Source organism: Beauveria bassiana, assembly GCF_000280675.1.
Source record: "Beauveria bassiana ARSEF 2860 unplaced genomic scaffold BBA_S00017, whole genome shotgun sequence".
Classification (NCBI taxonomy): Eukaryota; Fungi; Ascomycota; class Sordariomycetes; order Hypocreales; family Cordycipitaceae; genus Beauveria; species Beauveria bassiana.
This window is the reverse complement of record NW_007930852.1, coordinates 597973-615716: the sequence shown is the minus strand read 5'-3', so window position 1 is coordinate 615716 and position 17744 is coordinate 597973. Positions and strand designations below refer to the sequence as shown.

Genomic DNA, 17744 nt, shown 5'->3' with positions numbered 1-17744 from the left:
CACTCAATGTCTGAACAAGTAACCGCGAAGCTTTATACTATGCAAAAAAACAGCCAAGAATTTCTGGGTGCCAACTTGGGCTTTTTTTTGTCTTTTGTACACTGTAAAAACTAAGCAATGTTATCAAGTCGGTGCAAATCAGTCGCCATCTTTGACCACCTCGAAGCGTGAACGCGTCCCGCCTTGATTGTTGCCAGCACGTGCTTGTCTGGCTCGTCCAGAATGGTAATGTCTTCCAGGGGGTTCTTGTTGAGAATCAGCAAATCAGCCGCAAAGTCTGGGGAGACCTGGCCCAAAAAGCTGTCCTGTCGGAGCATGCGGGCCGCATTAATGGTCGCGCTCTGCAGAATCTGCAGCGCACTCTGGACCTGGCTGCGCAGTCCGAATTCTCGGGGCTGCGCAAAGTGCAGCTCGCCGAGTAGATCTGTTCCGAAGCAAATGGTCACACCGGCTTCGGCGGCAATCTTGATGGCTTGCAGCCCCTTGTCCAACACCTCCTTGTTTTTCTTTGCAGAGGCTGGTGGTAGGAAACCGTCGTATTCTCCCATGGTGGCGTAGGTGATGAGGGTGGGTGTGAGAAAGGCGCCCTTCTCGGCCATGAGTTGCGCAGTCTTTTCGTCAATCAGGTTGCCGTGCTCGACGCCCATGACGCCTTGTGAGATGGCTTGCTGAATGGCCCTGGGCGTGTAGGCATGCGTGGTCACATAAGTGCCTGCATTTGTTGCGACGGTGACAATGGCGCGGATTTCCTCGTCTGAAAACTGAATGTTTTCAATCTTGTCTGTCGGACTGGCCACCCCTCCGCCACCCATGATCTTGATGAAGTCTGCTCCTTGGCGAATTTCCTCTCTGGCGTACTTGAGGCAATCAGGTACGCCGTCAATCACCCGCCCCACGCCCTCCGTTGTTCCGCCGCAACATTCGTGTTCATCCGAGATCCCCCTCATGTCTCCGTGACCGCCCGTCTGGGACAATGCGTGGCCGGCAATGAACAGTCGTGGCCCTGGATGCACATTCTCCTCAATGGCCTGTTTCAACGGATACAAGGCGCCTCCGCAATCCCTCACGGTGGTGAAGCCCCTCTCCAACATGGATCTGCATACCTGTGGTTGGCGCAAGAGTGAAGCAGACATGTTCATATCCTTGACCGCTTCCAGCCCCCCCTTTCCGGGAACCGCCACGAGGTGAACATGGCAATCGATCAAACCAGGACACACGAATTTCCCCCCCAGATCGATCTTTGTCGCGGAAGAATCGCTCTCCCATTCACTGGGATCGCCATTGACAGACTTGACCAGGCCGTTGTGAAGATGCACCGTCGCATTCTTCACTACCTTGCCTTGGACGGGATCAATGAGATTGGCGCCCGTCAGTATGTATCTGGGTGGAGGAGGAAGTGTCCAAGGAATGGTCACCTCGTTTGACAATGCAGCAGGGCTGGTCTTTTCCGTCATGGTGAAAAGATGACAACGGAGCCGTTCAAGAATTGGCAGCGAGGTTAGCAGAGGCAAAGAGAGGAGGAACTGTCAGTTGTGCCGAGTTTGAAGCTTGGAAAGATTTAGGGTAGGATGGAAAATAAAAATTGAGGCAAGAATTGGGGTTGATATAAGTTGAGCGGCCCATGATGTTGCCCGTCACCGAGAAGTAGAATGTAAAAGCTCTGCAAACGGGCTGTACACAGGCTAGGAAGAATAAGCTTTTTGTTCTGGGTACTTGTACCCGACTAGTTTGATGGAGATGATACAAACTTTGAATCGGCTTATTTGACATGATACTCATTCAAATGTATGCGAATGCCAATCGCATCTCGGGCAAAGATGAAAGTATTAGCGCTCGGGTACAAGTACCCGGCAAGTGGGTGTTTCTGAACACAGTGATATCATTGCTAATAAATAGATGGATGGATGGATGGATCTACAGTGGGTTGTAGGCGGGTACAAGTACCCGCGGGGGCTCAGGGCCGCCTGTACCCGCAGAGTCGCAGCATATAATATACCTATTTAGACCCTAATTCACATCAATGAAGGTGTGGATCCGCATTTTTACTACGACAACAGGCGCTGTACCAATTAAACTCGACCAGAGTTCAAAGGGGGGCAAAGGGGTTCTGGAAGACATGGCGTAAATAGAATTCAGTGCCATGGGCAAGTCGGGGTTTCTACAGGCGGATTACCACGGTTTTTTTTTTTTTTTTTTTTTTTTTTTTAAAACCGTCTCGGCCTCTCGAGCAGCAAAGCCCCTAGCAAGCAAGAGCTGTTCTAATGGCATTCAGCTTTATTTGACTCTAAAGTATTCGACGCGCCAAGTGTCTCGACGGTTTGACCACAGCATTGCATATTAACTAGGTAAATAAGGCTCTGCTGCCACTCGGCAGCCACAAGTTTACACTCACTCAAATTGGTCCGTCAAAGGCAGTGCCAAGTGGTTGGCTTGCTTGTCTAACCCACTTGCTTGACTGACTACCTTGACTTTGGCATTAGTCGATGTTATGCTTACAATAGTACGAAATCACTATAAAAAGATAAATCACGCCAATTTTCTTGCCGAGTGGCAACTTGCACTCTGCAATGCAACTATAAATTTGTTAAAAACCCTTAGTTACCCTTGGAGAAACATGCTCCCCGCAGCAATAACCCAGCGAAAGCGCACGTTGGCGGAGCCACTCTTCAAAACTACCCAACTATACAGTGGTGATAGCGCCCGCGGGATGAAGCAAAACACCACAACGCTCATCCAACTGTAAGCCCAATAGCGAGTTAACCGAAGGATTAGGCACACTTTGAAGAATCAAATCATGAATGAAGCACAATATGTATTTACCTAATAGTATATATATAGATTAGGGTACGGGAATGATCATTGTATTGTTGAAAACCAGTGACATCCTCCGCTGATCTTGATATAGCTTACAGCTAACAAGTTGATTGCGTGTAGCTTACTCGAGACTTGTCAACAAGTACGTCTCGAGCTGTAAACAGCCATGGTCCCTGCCTGCTGCACGTTACTTCTGATTGCATGCCTCAATGGCTTCAATCCCTCGCTGGTTGCACTCGCTGAATGATTCCACTTTCTCTTCTTGACATTTTCGAAAAGCCTTGGAGCCCTCGTCGGCGCAGTTAACAGGCTTCTCGGGAGCAGCAGAGGGCTTCTCGGGCGAGCTCTGCGCGTTCTGTGCCTTGGCCTTTTTGAGCTCCTCAACAACTTCTGACCACTTAATGACCTTGGGGTGGCCTCGACGGTTTGTGGTTGCAAGGCATCCAAGCTCTGAAGTCGTCGTCCAGCATTCGGACGGTTTTTCTCCGTCGCGGAGCGGGCGCTCGGTGTAGCCGTCTGGCAGTGTTGCTCCGGGGCACGCGTATGGATACCAGCGATCGTCAGTGCCGTCGTCGCGCACTCTGTGAATAATTTCTTCAATAGCGCAGTAGTAACCAGTCGCACTAAGGAAGACACCTTTGTGATGACAGTTGTCTGGGCAGAGTTGTAATCCGTCGCTGAGCGTGACTCCGGTCACTCCGCCACCGGCCAACGCATTGACGCCAGCGGCGGCGCCGAGTAGAAGGGACAGGGTGAGCATGGCGGTAGAGTGATGTGTCTGAGTTTGGCTTGAAAGTAATGCCCAAAATGTAGGCAACGTAGATGGAAAGATTGGAGGCTGATTCTTTTGATTGTCCTGGGAATAGGCCGCTGAGTACGTTCATCTAGGTGGTATCTATACGGCTTGATATAGAAACCAAGTGTAGCATTTGAACCCAATAAACCGCCCATGTAGAAAGCCAAATAACTTTTCGCCAATGACTCTTTAGCACCGGCGAATCCGATAGCTCCATGACATGGAAGATGCCGCTATGCCGTTGTTATGCACCTTATAATAATAGTCTAAATGTCGAGTATATTACAAGACAAAGATGCGTCACGAAACTACTATGGATAACTATTTGCTTAACCATCGCCCACTAAGTGAGCAGCAAATCGAGTCAGCAACTGGGTGGCAGGGCACAAGGTACGGAGGCAGTTCACTGACAAGTTAGGCATATGGAGGCCCAGCCCTGCCTTGAAGAGTTTATTCCGACGCGAGTTCCGGCACCTTGTTGAGCAACCTGGAATATTCCAATGGCCTTGGCAAATCTATCGTTCTAGACACTTTAGCCGCCTGACACAATCATAGGCGATTGGGGTATATCACAGCCAGCCATGACTCGAGCGTAGATTGGCACCTTGTGAACCGACCTGCCCGAAGCCGAAGCTTCCCAACGATTGCAATTGCTCTTGTCGGTTGAATGGCTGACTGGCTTAACGGGCTAATTAGCCAGCAGGCACTAAGTAAGATAGCTTCCCATGCGTGGGTACTTTGAATGTTGTCATGGAGATATATTCAATAGCAACCAGCAAGTGTATTTTAAGCGTTGATATATAATATAGCATTCATATAGGCCGTTCTGCGCATTATAGCGTCCTTTATATCCCACAGGGCAGAGGGTCCTGCCCTGACCTTCTTCACCGCTTTGTTCGGCATGAAGACGAGAGAATGGGGTTGAGTGACAACAATCTCTCCCTCACCGTTTGTACATGTCCATGAGCTGTTGCCCTAATAAAGCAAATGATATTACTTTCAGCCAGTATTCGAAGAAACGTCTTCTTCAGCTAGACACGTGGGCCAGCGATGGTCTCTGACATGCTCAGCCGTGCTACAATTAAATTTTTTTCAGGATATTATAACATGGTGAAGATGTTCAGACCAAGACAACGACATTGAAATAAAGATGAAACACATAGGCAGATGAGCATCAGCCCCATGACCTGTTAAAACACATCGGGGCTCCCACGCAGACATTTTATCGAGTCATTGGGCTAGTATCAGTCTGTCAGAGCTCGGATCGGAACCTCGGCGGGAAGTTTGTGCGAGAGTAACAATCGACTCACCGGCTGGCTTCTATAATGAAGGCTCTGATTAGCGGGGCACTTCGTTATAGATTGTAGAAGTGTACAGGTGTAGGGATGTAGGGTTATTGGGCCACCTCATCAACGTTGTTTCTCTTGAATCATGACCCCTCAAATTAAATGACCAGCAGAGTGTAGGACCAAAGATATACTGAACTTGGAAAGTCACTAGGATGGAACTGGTGGTATGTTTTGCAGTTTTACCCAAGAGGTAATCACACGTCCACATGAGGCTGTCGAATAATCAAGGTAGTCGACAATGCCCCTTGCTGCCTTTGAGTCAGGATCGAATCGCATGCTTTCATCTCCTAGGCTTTATGGCGCACGATCAAGTCAGTCAGGTCATGTGATTCCACTGCTGACTAGCAGACAACATGTCCCGAAAGTGATGGTATGCGCATGTAATAAATGTCGTAGTGTAGACTGTGTAGTAGACAACAAAAGCGCAGCTGACTCGCAACACCCGCGTGTACCGCTCGGCCACGCGGCTTCGGGCACGTCATGTGAGGGCATAAGGGCCGTCTCATACCCAACGCAGCGCCGTTGGCATGACTAAGTTTTGGACAATTTGACAACTGAGACGCAGCATAGTCATGAATAGGTTGCCCTGGTTGGTGGGAACCGGGTCATAACACAGACTCGGATCAAATGCGACAAAGGGGTGCCGCATGGCCACTGGTAATTTGAGGGAATGCTATTTGTTGGTTTAACAAATGATGATTATCGCCAAGGCAATTGGTCTTGATTCGTGTCGTTGATTGTTGTCCTACAACTACAAGTCAGTTTGTGTGGAGGCAGCCACACACAAGAGCCATCATCAAATTAAAGTGAGGCCTCCCTAGCTCCCAGCCAATGAGAATTAAGTGCCTCAATATGCACAACACTATTATTATATCCTTATTATATCCAAAACAAGGGTCGCAATGAGGGCGAGTGTCCGTGTTCGACAGCCCCAACTGATTGCTAATGAGATGGGCAGTGTGATGGGGTACCCTGTGGGCGTCGTGGCGCTTGGCAAGCCCAATACAAAGCGCGTGATCAAGCCGACGGCGTGATTAGATGGCCAGACTATATGCTACCCTGCATCAAATTCATGCTTAAAGAAAGCCGCTATTGTAAGCGGACCATGTCTCTTGCCGCGTTGAATACTACCCTCGTGAGGCATAGTCACAAATGAGGATGTACTTGGAGGTATACTTTACACCTTTTGACTAACGCCGATGCCATTGTGGACGAATCCATATTCTTCACAGAGCTGAAGATGCTGGAAAGATGTATATGTGATAAATATCTGCCTGCTGCATAACTTATTAGTTCCTAATGCACCCGTCCTCGCCAAGCACTCCATGACGGGATGGCGGAGCGTGTCTTGTGCAGACGACATCTGGTGACTGCTTTGCTCGGCATCAGTGGTAAAAGAGGGCGTGCAAACGCAACCTGCTAGGCCTCTGCGTAGATGGGCCTGCTGATATACGGACAGCTCACATTTGTAGGCTGCCTATACATGTCGACGATGGTGAGATGAGAAGGGGAAAAAAGACAAAAAAGGAAACTCGTCGCAGGCTATGGGTCGAGGGAGTAGCCATAGCGACCAGCATGACACCCCTTGACCAGAGCAGACGAGCTCGGCAACTGTTTTCCAGCAAATGCCAGAATGGGAGCCCTCGAGCCCTATTTTCCTAAAAAAAAAAAAAAAAAAGGGTTGCAGCGGCGGTACGCGCTGCAGTTCGCCGAGTCGCACTTGGTCGTTCGCTCGAGTGTGCGCCCCGGCACTGCTGATGCACTAGTTAGCGGGCACCTGGACGTCTGTGGTGCAATTGGCAATGGGCACTCTCTGGCTGCATCTCGCGGGGCAAGGGCGGTCTGTCCGCTCGACTTCCTTCTCGGCGACGGGCTCACAACCCCATGTGCATCTGCTGCGACCGGGGGGAGCGCTGTTTGACATTAGCCCGACGACTGCAAGCGGCGGCCGCGACACCCGTACAGATTCTGCTTCTGGAAACAAGTGCGGAGTTAGCATGTGACAATTAGGAGAGCGAGTGCGAGAGCAGCGTATTAGAAGACGTGGTATGACTTGTTGCCTAGTGTCGAGGTGGAACGAGGCTGAGTAAATAACCCTAACCCTAACCCTTGATGTACAAAATCCCTAGTCACTCAGCCCTCTTTCTTTTTCTCGTGTCGACAATGACTTGATGAGCTGGGGTTTTGGGTGAGATTTGGACCGTCGCCACTTTGACCGCGTCTTTTAGCCTTGATCGAACCTCGGGGCAAGGCCACGTTGACACGCCGCAGAGATATCTTTGCTCTGCCTTACATGATATCTGCTGTTACCACTGACCTACTAAACAGTGCCAATCTCGCCTTGCAACGACATTGTAGCACCTGCAGCCTTGTGTGACAACGGGGTCGTAGGACTGATTAGTCAGGTGAGCTCATTGCCCCTCTCGCTCCCCAAGATGACCCGTTCCACGTTGGCCAAATCCATCGCCCCCCAATAATCACCACCATGGCAGATGGTTGGAATCAAGTGCTTCCCCGTTCCTTGACTAACGAATGCAAGTTCATCGGCAAGGGCGCGACGGGATGGGTTTTCGAAGTCGCGCCGGGCATCACGCTCAAATACCTCTGCACGGGCCGGGACGACGAGTTTCGCCGCGAAAACGAAATGTACGAGCTGATTGAGCGAAGCAGCCCTCCCCCGTACTTTGTCCAGAGCTTTCTCCGGCTCCCCTACGCACACTTTATGCAGTCTTTCCCGGACTGTCTTGATCTTCGTCTGCGGAGCAATCGGCGTCAAGATCCCAAGACGCTTGAGTGCTTTGAGGTTTTGCGTCTGGAGCCGACGGCCAAGATTGAGCAGTGGGCTGCGGAATTGTCCAGCGCGCTCGCTTGGCTAGAATCCCTCGGACTAGTCCAGGGAGATTTGCGCCCGTCAAATATCCTCCTCGATCGCGACAACAACGACCATCTGAAGCTGGTCGATTTTGACAGCTGTGCCAAGATTGGCGATAGAGATCCTGGGCTTCCACCACCGTGGTCCCATTCAAAGCACCGATTCTACGGGGCTGTAACTGAGCAATTTTCATTCGGCTCGATCCTCTACAACATGACGCGTGGCCTTGAGCTATACGAAGACTTGGGCCCTGAAGTCCATCAGCTCTTTGATAATATGGAGTTTCCGGAACTGTCCGACTCCCGCTTAGATGTATTGACGCGTCGCTGTTGGTGGGGTGAATTTGCGACCTTGGCCGATCTGGCCAAGGAGTGCGCGACGCTTGAAGGTGCCAGTTCGGCGGCAACGGCCGACACGGCTAATGATGAGTATAAAACTAGAATGAAGAGGACTTGTGAAGAATTATTGCGTACTAAATTGGCAGATTTAGGTGATGAATCACCTCGAGATGTGTCTGCCTAGGCAGGCTGGCCGACGAGCGAAGCATTAGAGCAAGGGCGCTTGTGTTTGCTTAGTCGAGCTTTTATACCTCCCTAGACTTGACGTTGACCATGTGCCCACCTTTGTCAGCTGTGTGTGTCTAATAGAGTTGCCATGCTGCGCCGTAAAAATCGAAAATGAGAATGCAGCATTGGTAATTCAGCCTTTCTGGATGTCTTTACTAAAGAGCATTAGAAATTAGAAAGCCCTCAGCCACTGAAGGGGAAATCCAAAAAGCAACACAACTTTCATACCCACATTTTCCCATTCTCGGCCTACGACGCCGGCCGATCGGCCTCATCCCGGGCGCAGCCTTCTCCGCGGAGGTCCACCACATCGGCGACCGACCCGCCGATGATTATCACGGCTTATATACCGATACGAGAACCTGGCTGTCGCGCATGACGCAAAATTCCAAGACTATAAATGTTGTCTTGGTCCCTGCAAATTACCGCGCTTTTTTTTTTTTTCGTCACATAATGCAATTATTTACTACATCACGCAGAACGAGCCTACCTACTTACCAACACTGCCACCAACTAGTCAGTTCTTTTTACTTTTACAGACGCAAAAAAGCAGCATGTCAATAACCGACGTCCTCATCGTCGGCGCCGGACCAACCGGTCTCGCCCTCGCCATCTGGCTCACCAAACTCGGCGTCGCGGTGCGCATCATTGACAAGGCCGCCACACTCGCCACCACGACGCGCGCGCTCGCCGTACAAGCACGCACTCTCGAGCTATACTCGCAAATCGGCGGTGGTGTCGGCGAGGCCGTTGCCGCGCGCTCGGCCCACCTCACCGGCCCGAACCTCTGGGCCGGCGGCGCGCATCGCGCAAGACTCGACTTCGCAGACGTCGCCGTCGGCATGACGGCCTTTCCCTTCATCGCCATATTATCGCAGAATGAGCACGAGCAGCTGCTCATTGACCGTCTTGCCGCGCTTGGTGTCGAGGTGGAGCGCGGGACCGGTCTGGAGAGCTTTGTCGAGGACGTCGAGGCGGCGTCCGTCAGGGCCGTGTTGCAAAAAGGCCACGACGACGGGGGAGAAAAGAGGGAGATTTGCGAGGCGAGATATGTAGCTGGGTGCGATGGCGCGCACTCGGCAGTTCGACGTATTATTGGCATGGGCTTTCCGGGCGACACGTACGAGCAAGTGTTTTACGTGGCCGATATTGAAGCCACGGGGCCGGCCATGAACGGGGAATTACACCTCTGCCTCGACAGTCACGACTTTTTGGGCATAATCCCGCTCGCTGGGAAACAGTGCGCTCGGCTGATTGGCATTGTCACGCCGCCGAGCGAGTCAAGCCCTGCTGCTCCTGCTCCTGCTTCGACGACACCACCACCACCACCATCACCACCATCACCACCACCCCACGCCTCGACCTTTGAGCATGTGCGCGGCCGCGCCGTCGACCAGATGAAGCTCGAAAACATACACGTCAACTGGTTCACCACGTACCGGGCACACCACCGCGTCGCCGACCACTTCCGCAGAGGTCGCGCATTCTTGCTCGGCGACGCGGCGCACATTCACAGCCCGGCCGGCGGGCAGGGCATGAACACGGGCATCGGCGACGCCGTCAACCTGGCGTGGAAAATCGCCGCCGTGCTCGACAATAACGCCCCCGACAGCCTCCTGGACACGTACGAAGAAGAGCGCAGCAGGTTTGCCAAGACGCTCGTCGACACCACCGACCGGGCCTTTACCTTTATGACGAAGCGTGGCTGGCTGGCGGGCTTGATTCGGTCCACGTTTGTGGCTTACGTGATGCCGGTTCTCTTTTGCTTTCGCGCTATTCGGCATCGTGCATTTTGTGGTCTGTCGCAGTTTGTGCTCGACTATACCGGCACCGCGCTTGCGGGAGGCGGTGCGGCGGCCGGCGGCGGCGGTACTATAAGAGCGGGCGAGCGCGTTCCCTGGGTCAAGATTGGTGGGCAAGACAATCACGATTCGCTGCAACACATTGAATGGCAGCTTCACGTGTATGGGACGGCGAGCGAGCAGCTGGTTGCGTGGTGCAAGGGTGATAATAATGGCATGAGACTGACGGTGTTTGAGTGGGTGGCCGAGTATGGATCGGCAGGGTTTATAAAGGATGCTGCATATCTGCTGAGACCCGATACATATGTTGCGCTTATCGACGCCGAGGCTGATCCAAGAAATATCGAGCAGTACTTTTTAGAGCGACAGATGTGTCTGTCGTTCAAGTAAAGGAAGGGGGGCAGAATCATTGTATTTGTACACTAGCACTTTGCAATCCTTCATGACAAAGGTACACACAACTCTCGATACCAGTTTGCTTTTCAGGACTCATTTCTTCAGCAATTTTATGACATCTTTAAAATTCTTTTCCTCTGCAATATCGAGTGCAATCTCCCCAAACTTATTCGCCAATTCAGCATCCGCTCCATTCTCCAGCAGCACCTCTACGACCTTTTCGTGCTTGCCCGCGACAGCAATCATCAGCATAGTATCCCCATTCTCGCCACTCGTCATATTCGCATCCCCTCCCGCACGAATCAAGTCTCGCACGAGCAAATGGTGCCCGCCCGCCACGGCGGACGGCAGCGGTAAGCGTCCTTGCGCATCTGCAATGTCCTGCCGCGCTTTGCGGCGCACGAGAAACTGCGCCGTCCGCACATGGCTTTCTAGGATGGCAAGTAAAAGGCTCGTCGCGCCTGTGGGGGAATGGCCCTCATCCAGCCGGGCATCAATGTCGGCGCCTTGCTCGAGGAGCTGCAAGACAGCTCCGCGCTTGCCTATCCTAGCCGCAAATAGCAAAGCAGAGTCGATCCAGGCCGCCTTGCGCTTCTCTGCTTTGTGCATCTCTGTGTTTAACAGCACATTGACAATTTCCGGATGATCGTATTTGAGGGCGTACTGAAGGGGACAGTATCCAGCACCAATGATTGTCGGATCGGCATTGTGCTTCAGGAGCAGTTTGACAAAGTCTAGTTTACCCCGGACACAGGCCCGATGAAGCAGGCCATCTTGATAGCCAACCGGGTCGGGGTGTGCGCCATTCTCCAGCAGAAATTCCGCCAATTCAAGCGTCGTGGCGTTGTAGTCCGAGTCAGCTGCCAGTACCAGCGCAGTATCTCCGGACTCGCGACGAGCATTGACATTGACATTGCCTTTGCGGCAGAGTATTTTCACCGTGTCTAAATGTCCACGGGCCGCTGCCTTGATCAAAGCTTCCTCACCTGGCCTCTTATTGTCGCGGAGCGCGCCTTGACTAATCAAGAATTCCACCAAATCAACCTTGCCCTTGTCTGCTGCGCTCTCCAGCGCGGTTTCCTGATATCGATTGGGCGCGTGGATGCTGACATTGCGTCTCTGGAGCAGCATTCGTGCGACGTCCATGTGCCCGTTCTCAACAGCTGCGGTGAAGGCAGCTTGATGCGTAGCCGGAGAGTAAAAGACGAGTTGCTTGTCTTCGTAGTCGAGAAAAAGTCGAGTTGTACCTTCACTTCCATCAACAGCAGCCCAGTGCAGGGTCGGAGCAACTTGGGCATCAATTTGTAGATTGGCGCCATGGTCCACGAGATACTTGACGGCGTCTTCCATGCCAAAAAGGGCAAGGCGGTGTATACAAGGCCATTGATCCCAGATTTTGGTGTTGACGTCGGCTCCTTGCTCAACAGCCTCCCTGATGGCAGCAAAATCTTTGTTTTGAACTGCAGATTGCAGCAACGAGTCTACACGGCTTTGCTCATGGGGCCTCAAGTAGTTTGGTACGTAGAGGACCTTTCCAAGCCCGTTTTCCTCTTCCTCGGAAATCAGCAGTATCGCACCGGTACCCCGACTGGGTAAAAAGTCCATAATGTCGTTGTACAAGAGCGCAGAGTCGTAGTTGTCGAGGACCAGTAGCCAGGGGTGCCAGAGCTCTTCCAGGAAATTGCGCATAAAATTGATCTTATCTGCGCGAGCGCCCTGAATATTCTGGTTGACAGCGGCATACATGCGCTCAAATCCCAGACTCAGATTCTCGAGCGTAGAGGCGTCCAGCCAGAAGACAGTGCGAAACTGCTGCAGCTCGTGGGCGGCTCGGCAGTATCCAAGCGCAAGCTGCGTCTTGCCTGCGCCCTTGTTACCAGAGAGCAACAAAACCGTGGGCGAGGTGACTTGTGAGCGAGACGCGTCATAAAAGTGAGCGTCAAGCTGCTCGAGGAGACTTTTGCGCTCGACATAGGCGTCGGCCAGTTTCTCGCGCACGTCGTAATACGTCTCGTCGAGCAAGTCTTTGGGCGCATCCGCCGCATCAACAACGTGGTGCAGAATCAGGACAGAAATGTACGTGTCGAGGTTCCGCTCGATCCGCGACAGCTTCTCCTGGTACTTTACACTCGTCAAGACTTTTTTCAGCTTGGTTTTCAGAGAGTCGCCCGGCGTGCAGGCAATCTCTTGCAGCATGGCCTCGACTTCCTGGACCTGGGTCAGGCAGCCCGACACGATGCCCTTGAGGATGCATCGCGTGTCAAAGTCGAAAGCGCCCACGCGCGAGTCCGACTTGATAATCTTGGACAGCGAGTTGGCCAGCAGCGGCAGATGCATCGATATGCCTTGCAGCGCCCTGGGCACTTGTCCTGGGTGCTTGGCGGTCAGGTCTTGCAGGCGGTCGGCGATTTGGAAGCCAAACTGCACAAACTGTACAATGGACGACGCCAAGCTAATGGCGCTCAGGGGATCCATGACCTCCGATGTTGAGGTTTTTTGACAAGGACGAAGCTAAGAACATGCACGAAGCCAAGCAGAAAGACGAGGCTAACAAGGCAGAGTCATAAATCTTGTGGCTTTCGTGAGGCTGATTGCGCTGCGGCCATGTAGCGGGGCAACTGATTTCAAGATGGCGACGCTAGGAATTGGCAGCCAATTCCGAGATGAGACTCAACGCGATACTGCCCAGTGAAATGGTAGACCAACACAGATTTGATCGAATTCGGCTTGGGATCGATCTTGTTTCGAGACATCCATCTTCACAGCGTTTTGCGTCCCGGCTGAGAGACCCAGTGGCAGATACTCTCTTCTACCACTTTGTCTCTTTTTACAACCCTGGTTGTTACGACAGTATAAACTCTCTGATGAGGGTGGCAAGAACAATTGACTTACTAACATCTTTGGTCTAGCAGTACGTATTTATAATTGTAGGGGTAAAATGTAGACCTGTTCTTTTCGAACGCTGGCTACAGCACACAGCGAGACGCTTTTTTTAGCACGTCACCAGCGGTTCATGTGATGGTAAATAAAACGAAGACAGTGAACAATAATACTATTCATCAATCACTCCTTTACAGTTTTACAAATGTGGCCTCTGCGCTAAAAGGGTAGCACAAGTCGGGTATTGTGTGAGCGCAGTCTCTCCATTCTCGCCGTGCTGGCCATGAGCATATCCAAGCTCAACAAAGGCACAATTACGCTGCAGATTAAATAATGCTATATAAAAAACGAATACACGCTCTGTGGAAAATGTCTCTTTCCGGCCGACTCACCCAACAGTGCAGCAGCCCGCTCCAAATGCAATCTCGATAGGCGCTTATAAGAGTCCTCGTCGTCGTCGCAGCATTCGAGCGACACACATACCCCTGATTCAACTGGGAGACTTTTCTCGAAGCTCTTATCACTTCTTTCCTCACTGGTTTGACGTAGACTTCTGACCATCCGACGATATAGTAGCCAAGGCAGCAAGACGTCGACTGCGACGTGGCGAGGGTGCGGTCAATGGGCTGCTCGTTCCTTTGCGCTGCGGAGTGCGAGCCTGTTGACCTCCCGTTTTCGCCTTCTTCGAGGTAGGTTGCGACGTTTCTTCAGATTTTTCTCGCTTCATCCTGCCCTTGTGCTTGCCGCCGGGAGTAGGTCCAGACTCAGCTTCGTCGCCCTCCTCATCTTTTCGAGTGTGCTCCGTATCGGCTCTCGCATCTTCTTCTCCTGCCGACTCAGTCAACGCATTCTGCTCTCGAACCCATGTGCTTTTGGAAAACTGTAGTTAGCTACTGGGCTTTCCAAAGTCAGGTTCTGGGACCTTTCAAATCCAAAACCCACGTTATTTTGAGCTTGAGCTCGTAGTGCTCGAGAGTCGAAAGGCGGTCAACATCAGTCACCGCGTCGGAGAGTTCCAGATCGCGGCTGCCAGTGACGCGGCACGCTTTCAAGAAGGAATTCAGGCGGGACTCGTCCCAAGATAAAATATCTCGGGCGCATACAGGCTCATTTGGGCGCGACATTAGAACAACAACCCAGAACGCAATGCGTGTTGCAGAGGTTGTGAGTGTGCCGGCTGCCTGGAGCTTTTTCAGCTGCTTGATCAGTGACTCAGTTATCAGGCCGCGAAAAAGGCATCCATCAGATTTCGGATAATCTTGCTAGTCTTCTTGCAGGTAAAATGATGTCAAGGTTCATGCCGACGCTGTTCCTCGCAGTAACACTGTGTAGAGGACCTGATGTTGTGATAATAATGTGCTACCCCTACCTAGTGCGTCATCTCGGTGCGTACCATTGCATCTTGGCTTAAACGCCGCCAAATATACTCGTATAACAACATATTCGTGTAACAATGACCCGTCTTATAGCGCCCTGCTTCAAAAACCTGCCACCAAGGCTACACTCAAAAAGACAAGGCCGCCGCTGTACAAGACTACGCCTCTGCCGTGTAACTCAGCCCCGGCGGCTACTAAAAACCTGCATTATGGTAATAAACCCGATAATCCAAGTCTAGTTTACTACGCAAAGAAAAATATTTATTGTAAGGGCTAATGCTCCTTTGACAGAACGGACTGCCACTTGACTGCCAGGGCGAGCGATACGAATACATTCCTGCAAGTCCTGCTAGACAGTTACTCGTTGTGCCAGATCCTTCCCTACTTATTATCCCTTTTTCCAAAGTGTGCTAGGACCTTGAAGCTGCTTTTCCCGTCTTCCCTGAAACCAGCCGCGCGCTACGCCGTGTCGCGCCACTCTCGTCTTGCTCCTGCTTCTCTGCCGTTACCAAACCTCGATTCTGCTCCTCGGCGCTCTTCCTTGTCTTTTTGGATACCGACCGAGCCTCGTCATCTTCTCCACTCCGCTTCCGTTTGCCGTTTTCTTTTCTCTTGTCGTCGGGGGGACTAGCAGCAGTGGCAGCAACAGCAGCCCTCTCGTCGGCCGCTTTCTTTTCCTGTTCCGTCGCAATCGCCGCGATTTGCTCGCGTGCCCATGCTGCTCTCTTCTTTTGCTTCCTCCAATTTTTCAACGCGTCGATATTTTTTTTCATTGCCCGAAAATACTTGTCAATCGCATCCTCGGTGCCTTTCAACCTATTCCCGAGCTCTTCAATCCCAAACACAGCGGGCCTTGCCCAGGCAAGTTGTACGGATAGTTGGCCTCTAGCCTCCACAGAGATTTTTCAAAAAACTTGCCATGCTTTGGCATGCTCGTCTTCCATCCTGGCCATGATGCCTGCATAACGATATTGCCAGTAGTAGAGATGGCAGAGATACTCGACCTAGGTCGTCCAAACATCTTGCTCTCGTGAGTTTTGCGCAAGTTGAGACGATACATAAAATTTGTGTTCTATAAGCCGAGTTCGAACTGCCGACGCGTAGTCATCGAAGCTTTGACCATCATGACCCTCAATATCCTGGTGTTCTTGATCACGTTTCGATGAGTATCTTGCCCCCTCAACCGAGTGAGGGTTACAGCGCTTAGTCATCTCGTTTCTACTCATCCTCTATTTATAAATATCCAATCTGAAGTCTCACTCAAGGGGTGGTGTCACCAGAGATATCCCTTCACCCGCATCAATACCTAACAAGTGCGCCGCTGAATCGCAACCTTATAGCAAGCATCACTAGGCATCGTTGCAAATGGAGCGAGCTAGCGTATTTCTGGAATTCAAGCCAACTCCACACGGATCATCACTAGGCGATGTGAAGAGGCGGCTGGATGTTGCCGGCTGCCCCCTCAAAAGTGATTTCACTTGATAGTGTGTCTTGAGTGTTATAATGTGCTTTCTAGAACCTCTCATATCACTCTGTTTCGCTGAGTTTGTGTTTCGAGTGTTATACACGTGCGATTCCAAGACTTGCTCAAACAATTCTGCTTCGCTTCCTCGCCGGGGATTCCTGTTCTTCCGTCAACAATGGCAGGCTGGGCTCCCGATGAGGGGTTGCCAACCTTGGCCTCTTGAAATCAACATCGTTTTCGGTGACTTGGCTCACACTCAACCAACCGCCTCGTTCCAAACGTTTCATAGGAGCGTCAATCAAATCTACAACGCCACGGAGCTCCTGGACCCGCGGGTGTGAAGACCCTGAAGAAAATTCGTGTTTGCTAGGCGTGTCAATACCGTCCAGCATTTCCAGGCCAATGTAGACGTATTGGAGGCCCTCAATTACCACACACAGTCGTGCAGCCTTTCACTGTTGGACATGTCGTGTGACGTTGGACCACACCCAGGACGCTTCACTCGTGTGTTAAAAACGACCAAAACAGCCTTGGTGTGACAAAGCGACCTAGTAGTCATGCTTTTTGTCAAGTGGATTGACGCACCACTCAAAAGACTAACAGACTAAAGCGACTGGCCAGGCAGCAGCGGCGGGTTTTTGACACCTCAGGCTGATGTTTGGTGTGCTCAAAAGAGTTTCCCCCTGAGTGTGCAATACCGCTGTATCCACGGGGTTTTGGTCCGCTCATTCGTCACTCGAAGAAAACAAGCAAAGGCATCTAGCTCGGCCAAGCCATTCTCCTTTCCATGTCGATCGCCATCACGTCGCGGTACGCACCAGAATGGCACTTGGCCAACAGAAGCATGTGCTTCGCAGATGGTCGATACAGTTCGCATGGCCTTTTTCACAGTTTCTTGGAAGGGTTCCCGCGTACTGGCCAGCCCCGAGCCTCACGACATCGGCAAAAATGCTTCACCAGCGACGCAGTGCTCTTCGTTTCTCTGCGACAAAACGGCGTTGCAAAGGCCAAGCATGTTGTCGAGCGCCTCTTGATATTGGATAAGCTTAGCCTGTCAGAGCTGCTCACTTGATTTGACTTGGCTGCATCAGTAATTGTCGAGTCCGAGTATACTTGATTGTACAAGGCTAATGGCGAAGTAAGTACACTGAAATACGAAAACAAACTCCGTAGAAAGACGGGCTAAATCATGAAAAGAACTCTCCAGAAAAACGCCGATTTTCCAACCAAAGCAGGCTTTCCCAACCCACTATAACATTGAAAGGCTCTTGACCCTTTTCGACTCCCAGTCGATACCATCCACGCACAGGATAGAGAAAGAGACGTCAGTACCAAGAAAAAACACAAAGAAGAATGGACGATAGTCCAGGTATCATTCCACAACGACCAGACAAGGTTGTGATACTCCCAGCTAACAATAGCAGGCGT

At 51.5% G+C, this 17744-nt stretch overlaps 6 protein-coding genes across 6 annotated transcripts; 2 read left to right on the top strand and 4 right to left on the bottom strand.

The window, feature by feature from the left end:
- Nucleotides 1-110: 110 nt before the first annotated feature.
- On the bottom strand, nucleotides 111-1454 carry BBA_06199 (amidohydrolase-like protein; the record flags this gene model as incomplete). The annotated part of the gene is made up of 1 exon (XM_008601296.1): nucleotides 111-1454. One exon carries the CDS (start codon nucleotides 1452-1454, stop codon nucleotides 111-113), a length of 1344 nt encoding a protein of 447 aa, XP_008599518.1.
- A 1547-nt stretch (nucleotides 1455-3001) lies between these two features.
- BBA_06198 (uncharacterized protein) lies at nucleotides 3002-3574 on the bottom strand (the record flags this gene model as incomplete). Its single annotated transcript, XM_008601295.1, has 1 exon — nucleotides 3002-3574. One exon carries the CDS (start codon nucleotides 3572-3574, stop codon nucleotides 3002-3004), a length of 573 nt encoding a protein of 190 aa, XP_008599517.1.
- Nucleotides 3575-7444: 3870 nt separating this feature from the next.
- Nucleotides 7445-8353, top strand: BBA_06197 (protein kinase domain-containing protein; the record flags this gene model as incomplete). Its single annotated transcript, XM_008601294.1, has 1 exon — nucleotides 7445-8353. The coding sequence occupies one exon, from the start codon at nucleotides 7445-7447 to the stop codon at nucleotides 8351-8353; it is 909 nt and encodes a 302-aa protein (XP_008599516.1).
- A 598-nt stretch (nucleotides 8354-8951) lies between these two features.
- Nucleotides 8952-10589, top strand: BBA_06196 (monooxygenase, FAD-binding protein; the record flags this gene model as incomplete). The annotated part of the gene is made up of 1 exon (XM_008601293.1): nucleotides 8952-10589. The coding sequence occupies one exon, from the start codon at nucleotides 8952-8954 to the stop codon at nucleotides 10587-10589; it is 1638 nt and encodes a 545-aa protein (XP_008599515.1).
- Nucleotides 10590-10688: 99 nt separating this feature from the next.
- Nucleotides 10689-14599, bottom strand: BBA_06195 (ankyrin 2,3/unc44; the record flags this gene model as incomplete). The annotated part of the gene is made up of 7 exons (XM_008601292.1): nucleotides 10689-13025; nucleotides 13302-13430; nucleotides 13488-13500; nucleotides 13679-13811; nucleotides 13868-13969; nucleotides 14034-14344; nucleotides 14418-14599. The coding sequence occupies 7 exons, from the start codon at nucleotides 14597-14599 to the stop codon at nucleotides 10689-10691; spliced, it is 3207 nt and encodes a 1068-aa protein (XP_008599514.1).
- A 662-nt stretch (nucleotides 14600-15261) lies between these two features.
- Nucleotides 15262-15872, bottom strand: BBA_06194 (uncharacterized protein; the record flags this gene model as incomplete). Its single annotated transcript, XM_008601291.1, has 2 exons — nucleotides 15262-15703; nucleotides 15766-15872. The coding sequence occupies 2 exons, from the start codon at nucleotides 15870-15872 to the stop codon at nucleotides 15262-15264; spliced, it is 549 nt and encodes a 182-aa protein (XP_008599513.1).
- Nucleotides 15873-17744: the final 1872 nt, after the last annotated feature.